General features: G+C 39.4%; 1 protein-coding gene across 1 annotated transcript in view; it reads left to right on the top strand.

Moving 5' to 3' along the window:
- The window catches only part of GRM5 (glutamate metabotropic receptor 5), a 514,551-nt gene that overhangs the window by 382,022 nt on the left and 112,527 nt on the right, over window positions 1-20,002 (top strand). Inside the window, exons 5-6 of the mRNA XM_023510155.1 lie at window positions 6,662-6,908; window positions 19,604-19,772. Of these exons, the coding sequence (XP_023365923.1) occupies window positions 6,662-6,908; window positions 19,604-19,772 (416 nt within the window). The remainder of the gene's footprint in view (window positions 1-6,661; window positions 6,909-19,603; window positions 19,773-20,002) is intronic.

Here is a 20,002-nt window from a genome sequence, read left to right on the forward strand (position 1 = left end):
TAAAAATAGCACATGTATCATGGGTTGTTATAAAAATGAATTAAATCAATATCTGAATAACACTAAAAACAATACTTGATACTATACTAGTGTCAAGAGTCCTCATGCATAAGGTAGTTGAAGCCTTGGAAAGCATATAAAATTACAGAGCAATATTTTAAAAAAGTGATCAGAAGTTCTACAAAATGTCTGATATCTGAGAAAGCTCCAACTGATCAGCTGTTCATATCAGCTCCACTTTCAAAATGGGTTCTGAATTGGAACGCTTCTCACCATCTGCGCTGCTATCACCCTGAACAGAGTCACTAATGTCTGTTTCTTGGTCTCTTGTTATTAGCCAACTAATTTACCTTCCTGTTTGAAAGGTCAAACAGCACTTTAGATTCCCCACCCGACAAAACAATTTCTCTCTTCTCAATTCTTACACTCTAATGCATCTAGTTGCTTAAACCAAAAACCTGGACTTACCCCTGACTCTTTGTTTTCCCTAATACTCCATATCCCATCCATCAGCACATGCCATTCTCTCTGCTTTCAAAAGGTTCTCAGAATCCTACCCTGGACAAAGCTACCATCATGTCCCAGCATTCTATCACATTTTTTCCTCTGTTTGCCCCTTTTTCCTACTCTCAGTCTGTTTTCCATACAGAAAGTGACGTTTTTAAAAATGGAAATCAGATCATAATATTTCTCTGATAAAAACACTCCAAAGTCCAACATTAAACAGCCCCTGCCTATCTCTCTGACCTCAGATCCTACTTCTTTCCCACTTACTCAGAAAGTCTCACCCTTGCTTTTGTTCCTCAGAGCACTCACTAGGCACATTCGCATTAGCTAATGCTACTGCCTGGCAACATGTTGCTCTTAAATCTTTATATTTGGAGTGTGAAGAAATAGACCATTAGCAACAAAACAGAACTTAGGTCAGGGACCAAGTAATATGAGCCAATTTAATTTATCAAATGCTTTGTAAGAGGAAGCTCATTTGATCTTCTTCTAAATCTATTAGTTAGATACTATTTTTGAAACCATTTCATCAGACACAGAGAGGTTAATTAACTTGCTGGTATGATGAACAAGTGGCAGAGCTGTCTCCTTCCAGAATCTGGGCTCTGATCCTTTCTGCTCTGCTACTCTCAATAGTTAAGGTGCATTCTTGACCACGTGGTGAGATGCCTTCAGGTATGTGTGGACTTAGCAAGAAAATGGAGATAAAGAGACCCAAGCCTGAAGAAATAAGAGGCGAGAGAATTCTGTAATTCACCAGTATCTTCCCCACATCTAGAAATATTGAGTCTAACATATTTAATGTGTCCTTCAAATGTGGACACCAACTATTCCCAGACCAACAATCACTCCAAAAGCTAAGCTTGCCAGCTATTGAAAGTAACTTGGATTCCCTTAGTTTCTTCATCTATAGTGGAAATAGCCTCTAGCTCGTTGGGTTTTATGGGAGTAAAGCATTTTGTAAAAGTCCTTATTTTGCTAGCACACATCTCAACAGAGCTGTCAGCTCCTGGATTAGTGAAAGCTCAGCCATGAGTTTCTTTCTCTAATGGAGGAAGAAGACTGGAAATTAGGTGAAATAGAACAGGCAAAATGCAAACCGGAATTTCTCTCAATTGACTGCCTGTTGGCTCATGAATGCTAAAGCAAATTAAGATATCTTTCTGTAAAAATACATGCATCAAAATGACTTAAGGAGAAATTGCAAAACTTAAAGTTCCATTTCTTTCCTTCTGTTATTTTTGTGGTTTGCTTTGGTTTTGAATTTGCAACCATTTGGGTCTTTGGATGACAAGGGAAAATGAATCACTAGGTATCTCTCTTCAAGATCCCAATGCTGCTCAAACAGGCCAGTTGTTCTCAGATGCCCAGTGACAACCAATGAGTCAAAAACTGTGAACAAACATATATGCCCTTTAGTTTTTAAGCTCTTGCCCTTGGTCATTGCCTTCTGTACATATCCGGACCCAGGCCTGGGACAACATTAGCAGACATTATTTGAGAGAACAGAAACACGGAACTTTCCAGGAAAGATCCAATTCTGTTACTGATTTGTTTTCCTGAACTTTATCTCTTACTTAAAACAATTTTTCAAAAAGTGATACAGCAATATTGCTCAGGGAGTCCTTATTTTCAGAGAACACTAATGTAGTGATACAAGAATATAGTGTAACAATTAGTAACATTATTACTAATATTCTTAATGTAACAAGAACATTACTCTTGACATTAGAAGTTCTTGCCCACTTTTGGTTTTCACTATCTCTGTGACCTTGGAAAAATCTACTCTCTGTCTGTACCTCAAGTTTCATTATTTATACAGGATAGACATCAATTTCTGTGGTGTATCTCTACCCGGCAGTGTTGATAAACATCTGATATAGGCAAAAAATATTTTGAAAAGTGCCAAATAAAGGCAAATTAGAATTATTGCCCCACTCAATTCAATAAACAATATAGTGGCCCTACATTAAATGCTGTGATTTAACTTAACAATGAAGAAGGCTCACATTTGCCTTTGTGCCAGTTGCTGTCTATTGCAAACAAGGCCTGAAAAAATCAAGAGAGAAACCTGAATGGTGACAGCCTGAGAGCACCACTGGGTATCATGTTACATGAGCCCTTTGGCTTACTTTTATTCTGGAAAGTCACAAATAAGGGATATTTTAACTTACATTTGACAAAGTTACTGTTTATGAAGCACCTTATGCCAGTTAATTCTCAAATCACCCTTGAAAGATGAAGGCCACCATTTAGCAGATGATTAATCTTCTTTAACTTAAGTGATCTTTCCAAGTTCTGCCTAAGAACACACAGAACAAAAATTTGAACACAGATTTCTATACTCGCTAATAAGAGGAAAAAACAAAGAATGAAAGTCAAGCTATCACATTTTCAAATAGCCATAAAAGCTTCGGCTGCCGAGCCCTGATGCTGGGTTGGGAGACTGAGTTGTGGAACATGCATCAGAGTCAGGGCCAAGAGCCTAACAATGGCTTCAAAGATGCCAGTTTCCTGCAGTGGAATCAATCAAGTGAATAACTCCTTTCAGCTTGGGCTGAATAGGTAGGCACTGGGATGACCTAAGGAATGGATGTTTCAGATTCTGTCCCCCTAAGTAGGCTCATAGCTCTATCACAGGTGTATAGGTGTCTGAGAGAGAAATAGAGACAGTGAAAGGGAGTTTGAGGAGCAAATTAATTTTAGTGTCTGGAATCATATGGTCTTCAGGAGGGCAGTGCTCTTGACATCTTAAAAATGGTCAGGATTAGTATTAGTATAGGATTAGGAAGAGAACAAAAATAGAAGGGGTATTCCAGTTAGAGGGAACAGTCCTTTAATCTATTCAAAAAATATTTACTGGGGAAATTCTATGTGTTAAGCATTGTTCCAGGCACTCAGTAGTGAACAAAATGGAAGAGCGTACATTCCTGTGAGTGGTCGAGACAGACAATAAACAAGCTAAACATATAAAATACATGATATGTTACACAGTGATAAGGGGGAAATAATGGCAGAAAAGAAAATAGAAAGTGTGTAGAGAAGGAGGAGATGAAGCAGAAATGAAATTTAGACAGGATGTCCAGAAAAGGCCTCCCAGGGGGAGTGATGCCTGAGTAGACTTGAACTGGAAAGATAGTGGGCTCTGTAGCTTGTGAAGCAGGCTCACTTCGGACTGGTTCCCACCTTGTCTGGGTCTGGTGAGACAGAACATGCTCATACACGACAACTTACAAGAAGCAGATTTGTTTTTTATAGGTAGGCAATAAGGGACAAGAGAGGCTTTAGGAGTGCATGGCTAGTTGGTCCCCCAAAGGTCAGAAAACTGCCTGGGGTGGATGGAGTTTCACCTGAACTTAACCTACTAGCATCACAGATGAGGGACCCTGGAAAACGGGCCACTCATCCTCAGGTCACATGAATCACAAGCATCAAAGGGCATCAACAGAGCTGGCTCCTGTCTATCTCAGGATGTTACATTCCCAGCACATTCTATAGTTGCTCCTGAGAACTACACACGAAAAAGGGAGGAAAAGTGGTCAGTCTCAAGAACAAAACTGTCTTGCATAGATCTTGCAGGTGGGAGATTTCAGGTAGAAGGCTACAATGTGAAGAAAGGTTTAAGAGTTGGGGAGTCAATTACATTGGTCTGGGAGCAGAAGCACCCCTCACCTGTGAAGGATCCAGGAGAAGGTTAGTATGTCTAGAAGAGTGGAATAATTAAAGTGAAGAATATTAGACGGTAGGATCAGAGGGTAGAGGTGGAAGGCTATGAGGCCGACAGACTCCTGCATGTCTTTGAAGAACACTGCGAGGACTTTGGCTTTTTATTTCACTAATAAGGAAGTCCCTGGAAAGTTTGATCAGAGGAGTGTCATGATTTGACTTAATACTGAAAGGAATTATTCTGGCTATTTTGTTTGAAAACAGATTAGGGGAGGATGGGCACAAGTAGAAAGAAAGAGACTAGTGAGATAGGAGAGTATATATTCTTAAATTTATTTTTTATGTCAGAGTATTACAAGGGTACACACATTTTGGTTACATAATTTGCATCTGTACATTTTAAGTCAAAGTTATAAGTGTGACCTTCACCCAGAATGTGTACATTACACCAGTTTAGGTGCTAATTCACTTTGTCCTGAATCTGGTAGTAGTACATTGGTGTGAAGAAGTCTAATTCCAGATGTATTTTGAAGATAGATCAAATAAGAGTTGTGAAGGAAGGGTTAAAGGTGACTCCAAAGTGTTTAACTTAGCGATCAGAAGAATGGTGTGAAGTGAAATGTGGAAACTACAAATAGTCTGTGTGGAAAAGGAAATAAACTTTTAGATTTATCTGGGAAGTAGCCCAGGACCAGTGTAGAGTGGTGAGTTGGAGGCAGAATTTCCTATCTTATATTTATGTCAGAATCAACTATGTTTCCCTCCAGAGCCTCTCTATTATGGGGACCACGGTGTCAGGATTTGAGTCAGCAATTAAAAAGGGGGTAATATGCTTGTATAGTGTGAGAAGTTATAAAGCGCTATACTACCTTTAGGAGTTCTTTTTTTTTTTAATCTCTCTTAATGAAATTTCTTTTTTACAAATGACAAACTCTGACTTTACATCAGCTTTTCCTTTCAAATAATTACTGCATTCTTTCTATATATTTCAATTGTATCTGTTCTTCAATCTCTAGACCTGGTAATAGATTCTGCTTCCTAAATACTTTTGTCCCCAACCACAGCCTCTATCCCAGACAAGGCCATTACCACATGTTACTGGAATTCCTGCAGCCCCTCTTAATGGGTTCTCTGAATTGACTCCTCTAACCCTTTAAACCTTTCTTCACAATGTAGCCAGATTGGTCCTCCTAAAATAGAAATCTGATCATGTCCTTCCTTAGCTTAAACATTTCAGTGGAGCCAATCCTTTTATGGTAAAGTCAGAACTACTTAATGTGGCATAAGTGTTTCTGCCTTCCTCTACCATAGCAGGTCTATTCCTCCACCTCCTACTCTGTGTTCCAGCCATTCTGACTTTCTTAAATTTTCCCAAATGTATCATGCAGTATCTCATCTGTGACCCCTCAAACGTGCCCAAATTACTCTTCCGCCACCCCGCATCCAGCTGCAGTGAGATTCTGAGTCTGATTCATGATTCAGTCCTGCTTCAGCACTTAGCAAACCACATCATAATTGCCTGCTTAGATGCCCATCTGCCTTCTTGTCTCTAAGTAAACGAGAACAAGAATCATGTCTGTCTTGTGCAACATTATGCCCCTCACTTGGAGTAAGTTCTGAGCAGTTACAAATAACAGTCTATATTTGTGAAATCAATCACTGGCCACAAATGTTACTTCTTTAATGAAATGTTCCTCAGGGGTTTTCACTAGAAGGGATCTCTCCCTCTCTCTGTAGATTTTGACTTCACATGTGTTACCGATTTGTCATTATCTACCTTTCACTGTACTACATAATTTATTTCTGTTATTAGACAAGTTTCTTAAGTGCAAAATCAATGTCTAATTTATCTTTGTTTTGTTTTGTTTTGTTTTTCCCTAGTGATCAATCACAAGCTTTAGGTATACTTTGACTCCAATAAATGTCTATTGAATTAACTAATGAATTAATGGAGTTTAAATGTTATATTATACTTCATAACTTCAAAATAGGCCATCTTATGGACAGCATATGCTTTGAGGTTGGAAGTGGTGGGTGAAAAATTTAAATAGATAAATTAATGCCAGATTTCAGAAGGTCTCTGGTTTGGTTAGCTAAGAGGACTGAATACTTTCGAAACTGGAGATTTGTTGAGGAATTCGGAACCAAATAAGTGTATTATTACAGAAGACACTGAGAAAATTAATTTTCTTTCCTTAGGATAAATCTTGTGGTACAGAAATAACAGTACTATCCTGCATTCACCCTCAGAGTGTTGTTATTGAAGGAAGGGAATCTTGCTGCTGGTGGACATTCAAATTCATTCTTCAGGGGTTTGAAAGAAAAGCCCAAATATAGGGAACAATTCTTAGCCAGACTATGTTGGCACCTTTTTCTCTGTTCTGACTCTGATAGAACTGTTGTGGTGCATTCTCTGATTGTTGATCCCTGTGGATGTAGCTATAGTAAATTCCGTTTCAAAGCTAACCCCTAATTTGTCTCCCAACAGGTTCTCTGACTCTGAAAACACATCACGTTCAAGATTCCAAAATGGGATTTGTGATCAACGCCATCTATTCCATGGCCTATGGGCTCCACAACATGCAGATGTCCCTCTGCCCAGGCTATGCAGGACTGTGTGATGCAATGAAGCCAATTGATGGACGGAAACTTTTGGACTCCCTAATGAAAACCAATTTCACTGGGGTTTCTGGAGATATGATCCTATTTGATGAGAATGGAGACTCTCCAGGAAGGTATTGTTACAATTTTCCTCTAGATAATAGAGTTTGAACAACAGCTGACTGTTGATCCTTTGTGGTTATGCAGGTTTCCCGGCCACGTTTGGCTAGCCCTGGTGTCCCAAAGACAGAGAGGTAAAGCCCCATTTCCTGTGGGCAGGGAACAGCACTGATGCCAGTGTCCAAAAGGTGCTTTAGAAATCATCATCACACTTCAGTGACCTAAACTTAGAGGCAGGAGCCTCACTGCATCAGAGATAAACAGAGGCAGTCTCTGTGCTTTCTCTGAACAAGTTTGTCATGTTTTTCTTGTCTTCGTGGGTCGAGAACTATTCTGAAGCAAGAACCAATCAGTTTCTGGTGATCCAGAAATAAGACTGAGGTGCTATTACATTGTTTGCTGTGCCTACAGTGAATTATAAAGTCATATTTTATTTTATTCTCTAGCTGGAGCACTTTCTTCCTTGTTGAGAACTAAATTGCCCTTTTCTCTGAAATTTCACCTTTCACTATTTATAGAAAAGATGCTGTGAAATATGAATTTATAAACACAAGTCAGCCTCCAGAGAAATCACTAAGAACCTAGGACATAGCAGAATTCACATCCATCTTCTATTCCAGATTCTACATAGGAAACTTTTAATCTATGAGTGATAATGTCACAGAAATGAATCTGAGCTGTAGTAGGAGTGGGCTCTTCCCTCTTCTTTGCAGCAGAACAATCAGGGTCTCTTGGTCTCCCACTGCAAAACCCCATGTGCTCTTACAGCAATAGTGTCGACCTACCAGCTATGTTCGGAGATTCTCTGTTTGCAGTTGACCCTTCCAAAAGAAGGTCTCATGAGTCCTTCCTCAACTCGTACCCCAAGCATCACATGCTCTACAGATAGCACTGGTTAGCGTATTTCTATATCTATATATTCTGAGATGAGATGGACCTTGCCTGGAGGCATCTATTACTATCCCACCTGCCGATATTCTAAGTGATAGCTATTTTCAGCTCATACAGCCAAGCTTAAACCTAGATATTTTCTCTATTCTACAGACTTGAAGCACATTGCTCCAGTCAGGCTGTTTGCCAAGATAAGCTGACTTTTCACATGTTGTTTTCTACTATTTGGCTGGTCAGTATAAGCATGTAAGAAAAAAACACAGGCATTTTCTTAGGACCACAGAAAACTTTTATTTGCTGCAAATCTTAGAGTGGTGACCATGGGCTTCAGGATCAGATGAAAGCCTTGGCTATAACTTCTGTACATGGCTTTGCTATCCTTGTGACTTCTGTACATGGCTTTGCTATCCCTGTGTGCCTCTCTGGAGCACTGACATCAGATTGGGACTTCATGATAGACTTCAGTGACTGTAGCTCCACCAGTTTAGGAATTTGTGAGCCATGTACCCGAGCCATCCCACAAACCAGGGAGTGAGTTGGCTCCGTTCTGTTCTATTAGGAAACCTAAACGAACTGGGCAGAACATCACTGCCTCATTCATAAGCCTCCAAATATGCTGTAATGGATGCTTTCAGGACATTAGTTCTTAACCTTTGGGGACATGAATCACCAGATAAAATTCATGGCTACTCTTCCAATACGTGTAAAATTCACAAACAATTTCTGGCAGTACATGTCTGTTTAGAGTCTATCCATGCACCACAAAACTTGGGTATTACATTAACCAATTAATAAATTATCAGAATTGGTCTCTGAGGACGTGGACCAGACTCAGGGAAAGGAGGTTTGAAACTTTTGGTTTTTCCAACTAATCCAGTTATATGCACAAAAAAAAATAAATAATATTCATTGAATGTCTATTCTAAGCCACACTAAGCTAAGCCCTTGACTTTTTAATTCTATGAGGTACATAATGTTATTATCTCTTTTCCACCTATAGAAACTGAGGATGACAAGGTTAAGTGCCAGACATACACACAGTCTAGTAAGTGATGGCCCAGATTCTAACTCAGTATCCTGGGCTTCAACTCCCAACCTTGAACAACAGCCTGCCAAACATCAAAATTTTTAAAAATTGAAAACAAAAGCACTATTTTCTGAGGAATTTATTTGTAGGCATTAAGTTGTTATTTTTGTGGCATGGAAGTTACTACTTTCCTGGCTAAAAGACACTCCCAGCTGGGTGACTCCTAGCAGAACCTGGGGGGATTAGAGTTTCCCCCTAACGTCCAGAGTTATGAGAGGAAGATGCTGGACAGAGGAGGCTGAGAGACGGCTCTTGATTTTGCACATGCCCTTGCAGACCATTGGAGAGGACGTTTTAATCATCGCTTTAAAGTGCACATCGGATTAGAATTACTATAGCCCACAGTTCTTTCATGAAAACCAAGTGTTACAGAGTCTAGACGTTGTAGATTTAAAAAAGCTTAGACAGTCCTGTAATGCTCCCAACATGATGTGTAAGAAGTCCCAGCACTTCTTAATCAACACATTAATATTTCTGCAATAAAACATATGAATATTCACACTAATTGTGACAAATAGACTATAAATAGCCTCATGATAGTTGAGGTCATGTTTTGTCACTAGGTAAGTTCAGGCAGGATCATGTTTTGCTGCCAAGTGAGTTATGAAAAAAGGAACTATGATTTTCAGAGCTCTACAGATGTCACAATTACAGAAAGGAAAATGGACTGTTACTACCCTATATTGCCATGTAAAGCACACTCCCGTATATAATGTGTGCCCACATTTTTTGGCCCCAATTTTCAGAAAAACACCCCTCAACAAAGTGCCTGGCTCTCAGCCAGAAGAGACACATCTGGGGAGGGCTAATGCAACGTACTCTGCCAAACATCTAGATAGCACCATCACAGCCACCTGCTCTGTGAAAGCTGCCCCTTCCCTCTTTCCCAGGAGCCCTTCCATCCATGCCACATCAGGGGCATCAGCCAAGATGGCCATGTGTGTGCCTGATGGGGCAGAAGCTTCTGAGGCTGCTCAGTGCACAGACAGCCAGGCAGGTCCCTGGGGCCTACAAGGCTACTGGACCTCTTTGCGTGCCATGTATGTCAGGCCTCGGGCCTCGGCCCTTGCCCTACATGACTGCAGCCCACCTCACCAGCCCCGCTACAAGGTCACAGTACTGGGAAGAGACTGCTCCAGCCCACTTGTGCCAATCCCAGACCCTCTAGGCCTAGAACCCTGTGTGTCCAGCAGGCCTGGGTGGGAAGGTGTGGCAGCTCCAGGAGGCCAGCTGGATCACCCGTGCCTGTACTGTACTACTCACATAATGAGAGTCTGATTTTTCCCTCAGAAATTTATGCAAAAAAGTATGCAATATATGTGGCAAAATATGGTATTTACCATCAGTAGTCTAGATCTGGGTTGGCAGATTATGGGATGCGGGTGAAAGGCAGTCTACTGGCTGTTTGTAAATTAGGATTTTGGAATATGGTCACACTCATTTATTTAAGTGCTAAGGATGCTTTCATCCTCAATGGCAGAGCTAGGTATTAGAGTACATATCAAAGTCTAAAATATTTATTCTATATTCCCTAACAGCAAAAGTTTACTGCCCCCTAGTTTAGTGACTCCATCACAAACTGAAGTTTAAGAGGCCTGGACAGAGGAAATATGGAGGGCCGATATCACACCCAGTACAACTGACTGCTTAAAGCAAAAGATTAAACATTATATTGTGAGATTTGCAGGTTTTATAAGTATGTGGGCATAAAATATTTGAAAATAATTTAATAGCATAAAACAAAGAGGTATGAAATTATACAGGGGCTAATTTCTTTATTTTACATTAAGTGACTCAACATTAATTTTCAGTAGAATAAGATAAAAACACATATTATACTTCCTTTAACAACACAATAATTCTGATATAAAGGGTGATCGTTAAAAAGTCGAGAGAAGGGACAGAAATCAACCCGGAGAAGCTCCTAGCCCAGTCAAGTTACCAGTGAGGGTTTCGTTTTCCTTCCCACACACCTCGGGTGGTCGGCAGGCTGCCAAACTGCCTGGGAGCTTTTGTAATGCCATGAGCCCAAGTGCTGTTATAACCAGCACTGAACTGGAACCCTCTTAAAAATAAAGCACCTGGCTACTACCCCTCTGAGGGTCCCCCAACCTCCCCACTGCCCACCCCCACCACCCCTGCCACCCCCACTCCCACGACAGCTACAAGAGGCTGGATGCCACCCAGCTTCTCCACCGCACTGCCCCTTTCTCTGCCCCAGGGAGCTCCAGCCCTTCAGTCTCCACATCATCTGTTCCCATACAGACAGTTCCCAACTCCTGCCCAGGTTGCTGGAGGCTTCAGAGAACTAAGAGCTTGGACATTCCTTGCAGGCTACCTTCTGAGAGAGAAACAGGAAGAACTGGCATTTAGCAGTCTTCCACTGAGATTCTTTTCCTCCTTCATGCCTCCCCTGCCCACTACAGCCAAGAGGGGCCTTTAAACAGAGACTTTCAAAAACAGCAGCCTCCTGCACTGTGCTGGTGTGTCCTACAGTTTGAGTGTTCCACTCAGAAAGGGGCCCACACCTTTCCCCTTGGGAACCTTATGTAGACCTAGGGGTATTCAGTCCTAGAGTTCCCTGTCTGCAAGGAACAGGCTGGATCTTGTACCCCAGGATTCAATTGAGTTTCTTGAGGGCCCACAGGGAAGAATTGAGAGATAAACTCAAGCAGCCTCGGCGGGAGAGTGCAGTGCACCTTTGGACTGGGGCAGGTCCAGGGTGAGTTGGTACCCAAACTGTGGTGCCATTGCTCATTAGCTTGGTAAACTCAGGCACCCATTTACAAGCCAGACATTGGAAAAAGTCTCTTGGGGCAGGGGAGGACCAAGAGGGGCAGAAGTGACTCCCACTAGCCAACTGATGAATTGGAAATAGCCACTTCCACATGAGTAGACTCTCTGGTTTGGTGGGGCTGCTTCAGCTCCCTTCTCTTGCCAGTGGCCTTCCTAGGAGCCTAAGAACTGATCCTTACTGGGACAGTTCCAGAACTACTGTGGAGCCTGAAGGCAGGTTCACTTGACCTAGCCAGCCCAACCCCTCCTCATTCCTCCACCCACCTCAGCTGTGGTGGAGAACAAGCAATTCCCTGGAACTTCAGGGCGCCACCCACTACCTGGGGAATCTAAGTGCTTCTTCTGAGGTGCTAGAACTGATTACAAGCACCAAAGAGAAACTCTGCAGTTGGCTCTTTCCTGCAAGAACCAACTTCTGACAGGGAGAACAGCTGCATAGTCCATTACAGCATCAGCCAACTCAATTGAACAGGGCTCCCCCAATGGTTGATGCTCTCAAACATCACCCACCTCATCAGAGATTAAGGTGTGAGGCCTGCTTTAATTCACACAGCTTGGAGGAGAAGAAAACAACAGAACAGAAGCAATCCAAGGGGGCACTGCTTTTACAAGTAAAGTTGTAAGCACTTAGAACTATGAGGGGTCTAATTCCTCCACAGCAGATCTCTAGGTTGATTCAGAAATTCCTAAGAGTATCTGCAAAAACAATGCATCAGAAAGCAGTAAGAGTAGAGATCTGAGTGTCACCAATACCTTATTACTACAGCTGATGACATCCAGATTGCACTGATACATGGCACACGCTGTGCTTGGGACTCAGCTTTCCAGCAGTAACCTTTGCATCACTCCCTCCAGGTCAACAGAACAGATGCACCCCATGCTATGCCCTGAGACTAGGGCTGAGGAGTCCTCTTTCTCTGAGTGGGATCTGCACAGAGGAAGAACCTCAGACACCATGAGTACCACCTGGGAAACCTTGAGCAACTTATGTAGTGGCTCCTAGGTGTTAGGAAAGAACTGTGGCTGAACAGCAGCTCTGACCCATCTCTGACCACTGAGACAAACCCCTGCCTATGAGACTGGGCACTAGGAAAGGGAAAATATAAAAAGAAATCTATAGACCAATATCCCCTATGACTATAGATGCAAAAAAAATAAAATATCAGCAAATTAAGTTCAAGACACATCAAAAAAATAATTCATCAGGACCAAGTGGGCTTCATCCCAGGAAAGCACAGATGGCTCAACATACATGAATCATCAAAAATTACAAAAGCCAAATATGTTAAACCCAGAGCCAACATAATGCTGAGTAGGGAAGCCTTGAAAACATTTCTCCTAATAACTGAGGTAAGTTAAGAGTTCCCACTGTCACCTAATCAACATAGTGATGGAAGTCCCAGCCAGAGCAATCAGATAAGAAAAAGAAAGAAAGAATATCCAAATTGGGAAAGATGATATGATCTTATATCTAGAAACCCCCAAAGACTCCACAAAGAGACTCCTAGAATTGATAAATAAATTCATCAAGGTCACAAGTTACAATATCAGTGTACAGGAATCAATAGCATTTCTATATACCAATAACAGTCAAACCAAGAGCCAAAGCAAAGACTCAATAACATTCCCAATAGCTGCAAAGAAAATAAAATCCCTACAAATACACTTAACCAAGGAGATAAAAGATCTCTACAAGGAGAACTATGGAAAACTAACGAAGAAATTGCATAGAACACAAACAAATGGACGAATATCTTGCTCAGGGACCAATAGAATTAACATTATTAAAATGTCTATGCTGGGGTGGCACCTGTGGTGGCTCAAAGGAATAGTGTGCCAGCCCCATATACCGGAGGTGGCCAGTTCAAACCTGGCCCCAGCCAATAATAGTAATAATGATAATAATGTCTATGCTAACCAAAGAGATTTACAGATTCATTGCAATCCCTAGCAAAATTCCAATGTCATATTTCAAATATCTGAAAAATTAATCTTATGCTTTATTTGCAACCAGGCAAGAGCTCAAGTAGCCAAAGCAATCTTAAGCCAAAAGAACAAATCTGGAGGCGTCCCATTACAGAATTCAAACTATAGTATGAGGCTACAGTAAACAAAGAAGCATGGTATTGGTACAAAAATAGGGACATAGACCAATGGAAACAGATTAAAGAACCCAGATAAAAAAACATCTGCTACAGCCAACTGATCTTGGACAAAGCAGAAAACAAAGCATTCTGGGAAATGAAACCCTAGACATCAAATTGGGGTGGAAAATCTGAATAGTTACATGGAGAAGAATGAAACAGAACCCACATCTCTCACCACTTACAAAAATTAATTCAAGACGGATAAAATATTTATATCTAAGGCATGAAACCATAAGCATTCTAGAAGAAAATGGGAGGAAAATTCTTCTAGATATTGGCCTCGGCAAACATTTAGGACTAAGACCCCAATGGCTATCGTAGCACCAACAAGAATAAATAAATGGGATTTGATTAAACTAAAAATCTTCACAGCTAAGGAAATAATTAACAAAGCAAACAGACAACCTACAGAATGGGAGAAAATATTTACAAGCTATACATCCAATAAGGAGCTAATATCTAGAATCTATAAAGAATTCAAGAAAATTAGCAAGAAAAAAACAATCCCATTAAAAAGTGAGCAAAAAAGATGAACAGAAGCTTTTCAAAAGAAGAAAGGCAAATAGACAATAAGCATGTAAAAACATGCTCAGTGTCATTAATCATCAGGAAAATGCAAAGTGAAACCATGCAATATCACCTTACCCAAGGTAGATTGGCTTTTGTTAAAAAGTCCCAAAACAGTAGATGGTATGTGGATGCAGAGGGAAAGGAATCCTTATATACTGTTGGTGGAATTGCCAATTATTATAACTGCTTTGAAAATTCCTCAAAGAACTAAATGTATGGAAATTCATACACTTGAATGGAAATGTATGAATTAGTATGGAAATTCCTCAAAAAACTAAAAGTAGACCTAACATTCAGTCTAGCAATCCCATTAGTAGGGATCTGCCAAAAAGAAAAGAACTCATTGTATCAAAAAGACATCAGCATTTGAATGCTTACTGCAGCACAATTCACAAATGCAAACATAGGAATCAACCCAAGTGCCCATCAATTCATGAGGGGATTAACAAAATGTGGTAAATGTTTACCATGGAGTACTACTCAGCCATAAAAAAAGATAAATTAATGCCTTTTGCAACAATTTGAACAGAACTGGAGACCACTATCCTAAATGAAGTTTCCCCAAAATGGAAAATTAAACAGACATGTACTTGCTATTAAAGTGAAACTACCCAATGAGCATACATGTGCACAGAGGAATGTAAAATTTAATGGCTATCAAGCAGTGGGGAAGAGGAAGGAAGGAAGGGGCAAAAGCCTAACTAGTGGATAAAATGAGCATTATTTAGGTGGTGGGCACACCTATAGATGGGACTCAAGCATTACAAAAATGATCCATGTAACCCAAAATACTTGCACCAACTTAATACTTTGAAACTAAATAAAAAGGAAAAAAGCCAACAGATGAAAAAAAGAAAGAAAGAAAACATACACCCAAAATAAAAGAATAAAAGAAAAAAAATACACTGGGGCAAATGAAAAATATGAGACTAGAACAGTAGAAACTGCAGATAATGGCCTTGTTTGCACATGAATTCTTAATCTAAGGCTGTGCTCAGAGAAGGGCCATAGAGAAATAGATGATCTGTTTCGATGTCCAGATTTTCCTGGGAAGATAATTGGATTTTGCTAAACAAAGAGACACACCCAAGGCTACAAAGTCAATTAAGTAACAGACCAAGGACAATATGCAACTCCCAGGAACAGTAATTAAATGAAAATTTACCTTAGTATTTTTTATATTACACCTGAAATGGTTAAATGTCCCTAATAGAAAAGAGCTCTATTATCAGTGACCATTGATGTTTTGGGTCAAACTAACTCTGTGGTCTCTGTTTAATTTGTTTAATCCAGTTCCAAGGCACAGATCATTGTAATTGTGTTGTTGTATGAAACAGGGATTAGAGTATTTATTATGCCATCCTACAGCCAATTAGCAAATTTTTTTAAATTACACATTTTCTTTAAAAAAAGTACCTTAGCACCAGAATTATAGACTGAGACAGCCTTAGCTGCCACATAAATCTAATATTCTCTGTAATCCTCTCCCCAAATAATTTGTCAGTTCCTCTGATGAAACCTTGCTTCAGCCCCTTGGGTAGAGAAAACCTATCTTCTTAGCCTGCTCTAATTTTCAGAGTTCTAACCATTTAGAAATTTCCTTATTTCTATTCAACATAAATCTGCCTTTTTCTAGTTTCTTTTAAGTGTTTTAATAGAATTTTTTGTTGTTATTGTTATTATTGTTGTGGTCTGCTTATTTTGTTTTTGAAGGATATATGAAATTCATTTTTAAAGTTATTCAAGGTTAGCTCTAAATTCTGTCCAAGTAAGAAAGAAACAGAAGGAGGTAGGCAGAAAGAAAAGGAAAAGGAAGAAGAGATATTACAGAAGATAGATGACATATATGGACACACTGTGATGAAAAAGCAGTTTCAAAAACAGAGACACAGAAAGTAAGTAGGGGAGAGAGAGAAGGGAAGGAAGGGAAAGAAAGAGAGAGAGGGAGGAAGAGAATAGAGTGAGAAGATGAGGAGAAAAAGAGGAATGGGAAGGGGGATGGGAAGAATTCAAAAAAAAGTGAGCAGAGGATTTATACGCCAATGTCTTTGATTAGAATGACACACTAATCTTGGATCTTTACTAAAGCTGTCAAAAGCAAAGAACATTTTTATAGTTTCATGTCTTAAGTTTAAGTCCTTTAACCAATGAGAGTCGATTTTTGTTAGAGGAGAAAGGTGTGGGTCCAGTTCAGTCTTCTACAAGTCGCCAGCCAACTCACCTAGCACCATTTGTTAAATAGGGAATCTTTTCCTCAATTTATATATTTGATAGGCTTATTATCAAAGATCAAATGATGTTACATGTCTGGGTTCATCTCTTGGTTTTCAATCTGTTCCATACGTCTGTCTACCTCTCTGAAGGAGGGGAGGGGAGAGGGGGAGTTTCAATAGAGGGAGGGTTAATGGTAGGACCACACCTATGGAGCATATTGCAAGGGTACAAGTCAAACCTATCAAGTATTGAACACAAATGTCTTAACACTGTGATTAAGTAAATGAGGCAAAAGCTATGTTAATTAGTAGGATGTAAGCACTCCAATTTGTACAAATAATCAACACATTGAATCCCACAAAGGCATAAATGTATTCATGATATATGTATATATGATTTAATAAAAAAAAAGAGCACACTGAATTATGTACTGCTTGTTTTTGGAAAATTAAATAATCTTCTACATTAAATCATGCATAAACATCACAGGAAGTCATTATGTGTTTTAATTCTTACCCAAAACTTAAATAAGGGCATTTTTAAAACATGCACATTTGGTGGAGAATAAAATCTTTATCCTATCTCTGAAAAATAAAAGAACTCATACCAATTCACTCACACACACATATACATACACAAATGCAGAATCTTTTTCTGTGGAGAATTATTTTTAAATCTTTTTTTTTAGTGTACAGTCACTAGATATTTAAGGCAATGTTCTATTTTCATAGATATGGCCATGAGTGATAATATTTCTTTGTGTTTGTCTTGTAGGTAAAAAACAAAAATCAAAAATCAAATGGCCAATTCCAAAAGGAGAAGTCGTTGTCTCTAATGTAGTTGTAATAAGTCTACTGAATTGAAACCAAAAGAAAAAAAGATTAAGATTTAACTTTTCTTGAAATCATTTCCCTGTCAATATGACATTTTCCATTCTATACAGTTTCCATGTATTTTCTTCAAAAACTGGATCTTTTCACTTTTTATTATTTCTTGTACATAAAACGAAGGAGGCATGAGCGTAGAGATAAGAGCCTTAAATGTAAAATAGTTCAAATTTTTACAATATTTAAGCAATTATCAATGATGCCTTAGCTCTATTCAGTAGATGTGGGACAGTCTAATGGGCAGGGAAGAACAGTAAACTTGAAATCTGGAGGATTAGTGTAGGTCCTGGCTCTGACATTTACATACTCTGAAATCTGGTCATACTAATTAGCCTCACTGAGTTCCAGTTTCATTATCTGTGGAATTAACAGTTTTAATGAAGGGTTAAAACTGGTAGAGATGAGGTTGACAGCTCATTTTTAAGTGAGCAGTGAAACCCTCATATCTCTTCAAATCATAAACGGCAAAGAAAGAAGCCTCCTGACACTGGCATTTCTTTCTTTCTCTCATCCTAGCAGCTTCAAAGGTTATTTGCTCCCAGAAAGTCACCTCTTGTCTAGTAGTCAATGACATAATACATGAGTTCTTTAGTTCTTTTTACTCCAGTGCTCTGCGTTCTCGGGTGTCAGCTCACTGCACGCTCATGGGGTAACTGACAGAGTGGGAAGGAAAAGTGTCCTGTAAACAGTTGGTACTTTTGGTACCAAGCAAAACTGTGCAATTTACACAGTTACCCAAATTGTCACTGACTGCAAACACTGAAGGATAATCCTTAAGCTACTAAGCAGCAAACAAAACATAAGAATGAGTTAACATTCTCAAAAAGGCTGCTTTTTACTGTGCGATTGGGAGTGAGAACAGAATCAGGCTTCTATAGAGGATGGCAGGTTTGTTTCCAGTGTTTCTGTAAGAGCATTGGTTTGAGCACAGTCATCTGGTCCCTTGAATCCAAAGGCTAGGAAGTTTTCCATTCACATCAAATTCCAGGTAGCTACACACAGAAGTTTGGAGGCGATATAAGAGTCCTGGGGAGCAAGAATCGCAGAATGTGAAATGATACTATGTGAAGGCGTGTGTGCCTGCGGAGCACCTGCAGGAAGTGACATAGTCATGCCACCACTTCTCTAATGTCCTCAGATTAGAAAATGGTAATTTTCTAATTTTCTTCTTAGTAACATAAGTCAAGAATGGAAAAACAAGTGTCCAATGTATTTGATATTAGCATAAGACCAATAGATAAACAAATATACCCTCTCATGAGAGAAAAACACAAATTCAAGTGAGGGGGAGGGGAATGGGGCAAAGAGGAGAGAAGAGAAGGGCGGGGATTGGTAAGTTCTCACCTAATGGGCACAAGGTAAGGGTGTATAGCACAGCCCTGCATGAAGGGCTCACCTGCAACTTTACCTAAATGAAAACAATGTAACTTAGTCATTTGTACCCTCATATTAATCTAAAATTTCAAAAAAAAATAGGTACTAAAAGCTGGTCCACAAACTCTTACTCTCTTTCAATCATTTTTCCATTGCATGAGGTCCTTTAGAAGCTATGCATGTTCAGACATTTTTTTTAAAAAGCACTTTTAAAATTGCCTTTGTACAATTGCCTTTAGCCATTGATAGAGGGTAAAATAAGAAAGGTAAAATTAAGCCCTATCCTAATTATCCCCACATTCCCTAAGGCTGAGAGAAAGATTAAAGATTTACCAAGTTCCCCTCTCAGTTACCAAATTAAATTTTTATCATTTCTCTTAAGTGGAGACAGAAACATTCCTATCTTTTTTAGAAGCCTACCAGTAGTACTTATTTAAACTTCTTGAAGTTATTTCAAAACTGTCTTTCATCCTGCTGAGGTCAAGTCACCTTCTCACATGGGACTGTTTTCTATTTCAGGTGTGTAAACTTGAAAGTTAAAAAAAAAAAAAGTGTTCTCTGAAGAGAAAGTGAAACAGACAAGTTTTTTTTTTTTTTTTTTTATTCTAACTGAACTATCATGGAAAATTCCAGTGTTACTTATATGAAATGTAGATATCATTTGGAGAAATAAGATCCATTGACTTTTTATAGATGGATATTTATATCTTTAGCAGAATAATTGCTATATTCTTATTCCTAAGGTATGAAATAATGAATTTCAAGGAAATGGGAAAAGATTATTTTGATTACATCAATGTTGGAAGTTGGGACAATGGAGAATTAAAAATGGATGATGATGAAGTATGGTCCAAGAAAAGCAACATCATCAGATCCGTCTGCAGCGAACCCTGCGAGAAAGGCCAGATAAAGGTATAATGGTGTCTATGGGTTATTTTTTAATTTTTTTGTGAACTCAATAGTATTAATTATAATTCGTTGTTGTAAACATTTGATACAATTTGTTTTACCTTTTACATTGTAAGTTTCTAATGTCAGAGATCCTGTTCTTTACTTTTTTCTCACTCATGAAACCCACAATAGTCTTAGTAGCTGCTCTAAGTGATCCAACAATGAGCCATGTTTGTCCACGACCATTCTGC

The sequence above is a fragment of the Otolemur garnettii genome, unplaced genomic scaffold (genome assembly GCF_000181295.1).
Source record: "Otolemur garnettii isolate 467f Iridium unplaced genomic scaffold, OtoGar3 scaffold00001, whole genome shotgun sequence".
In the NCBI taxonomy this organism is placed as follows: Eukaryota; Metazoa; Chordata; class Mammalia; order Primates; family Galagidae; genus Otolemur; species Otolemur garnettii.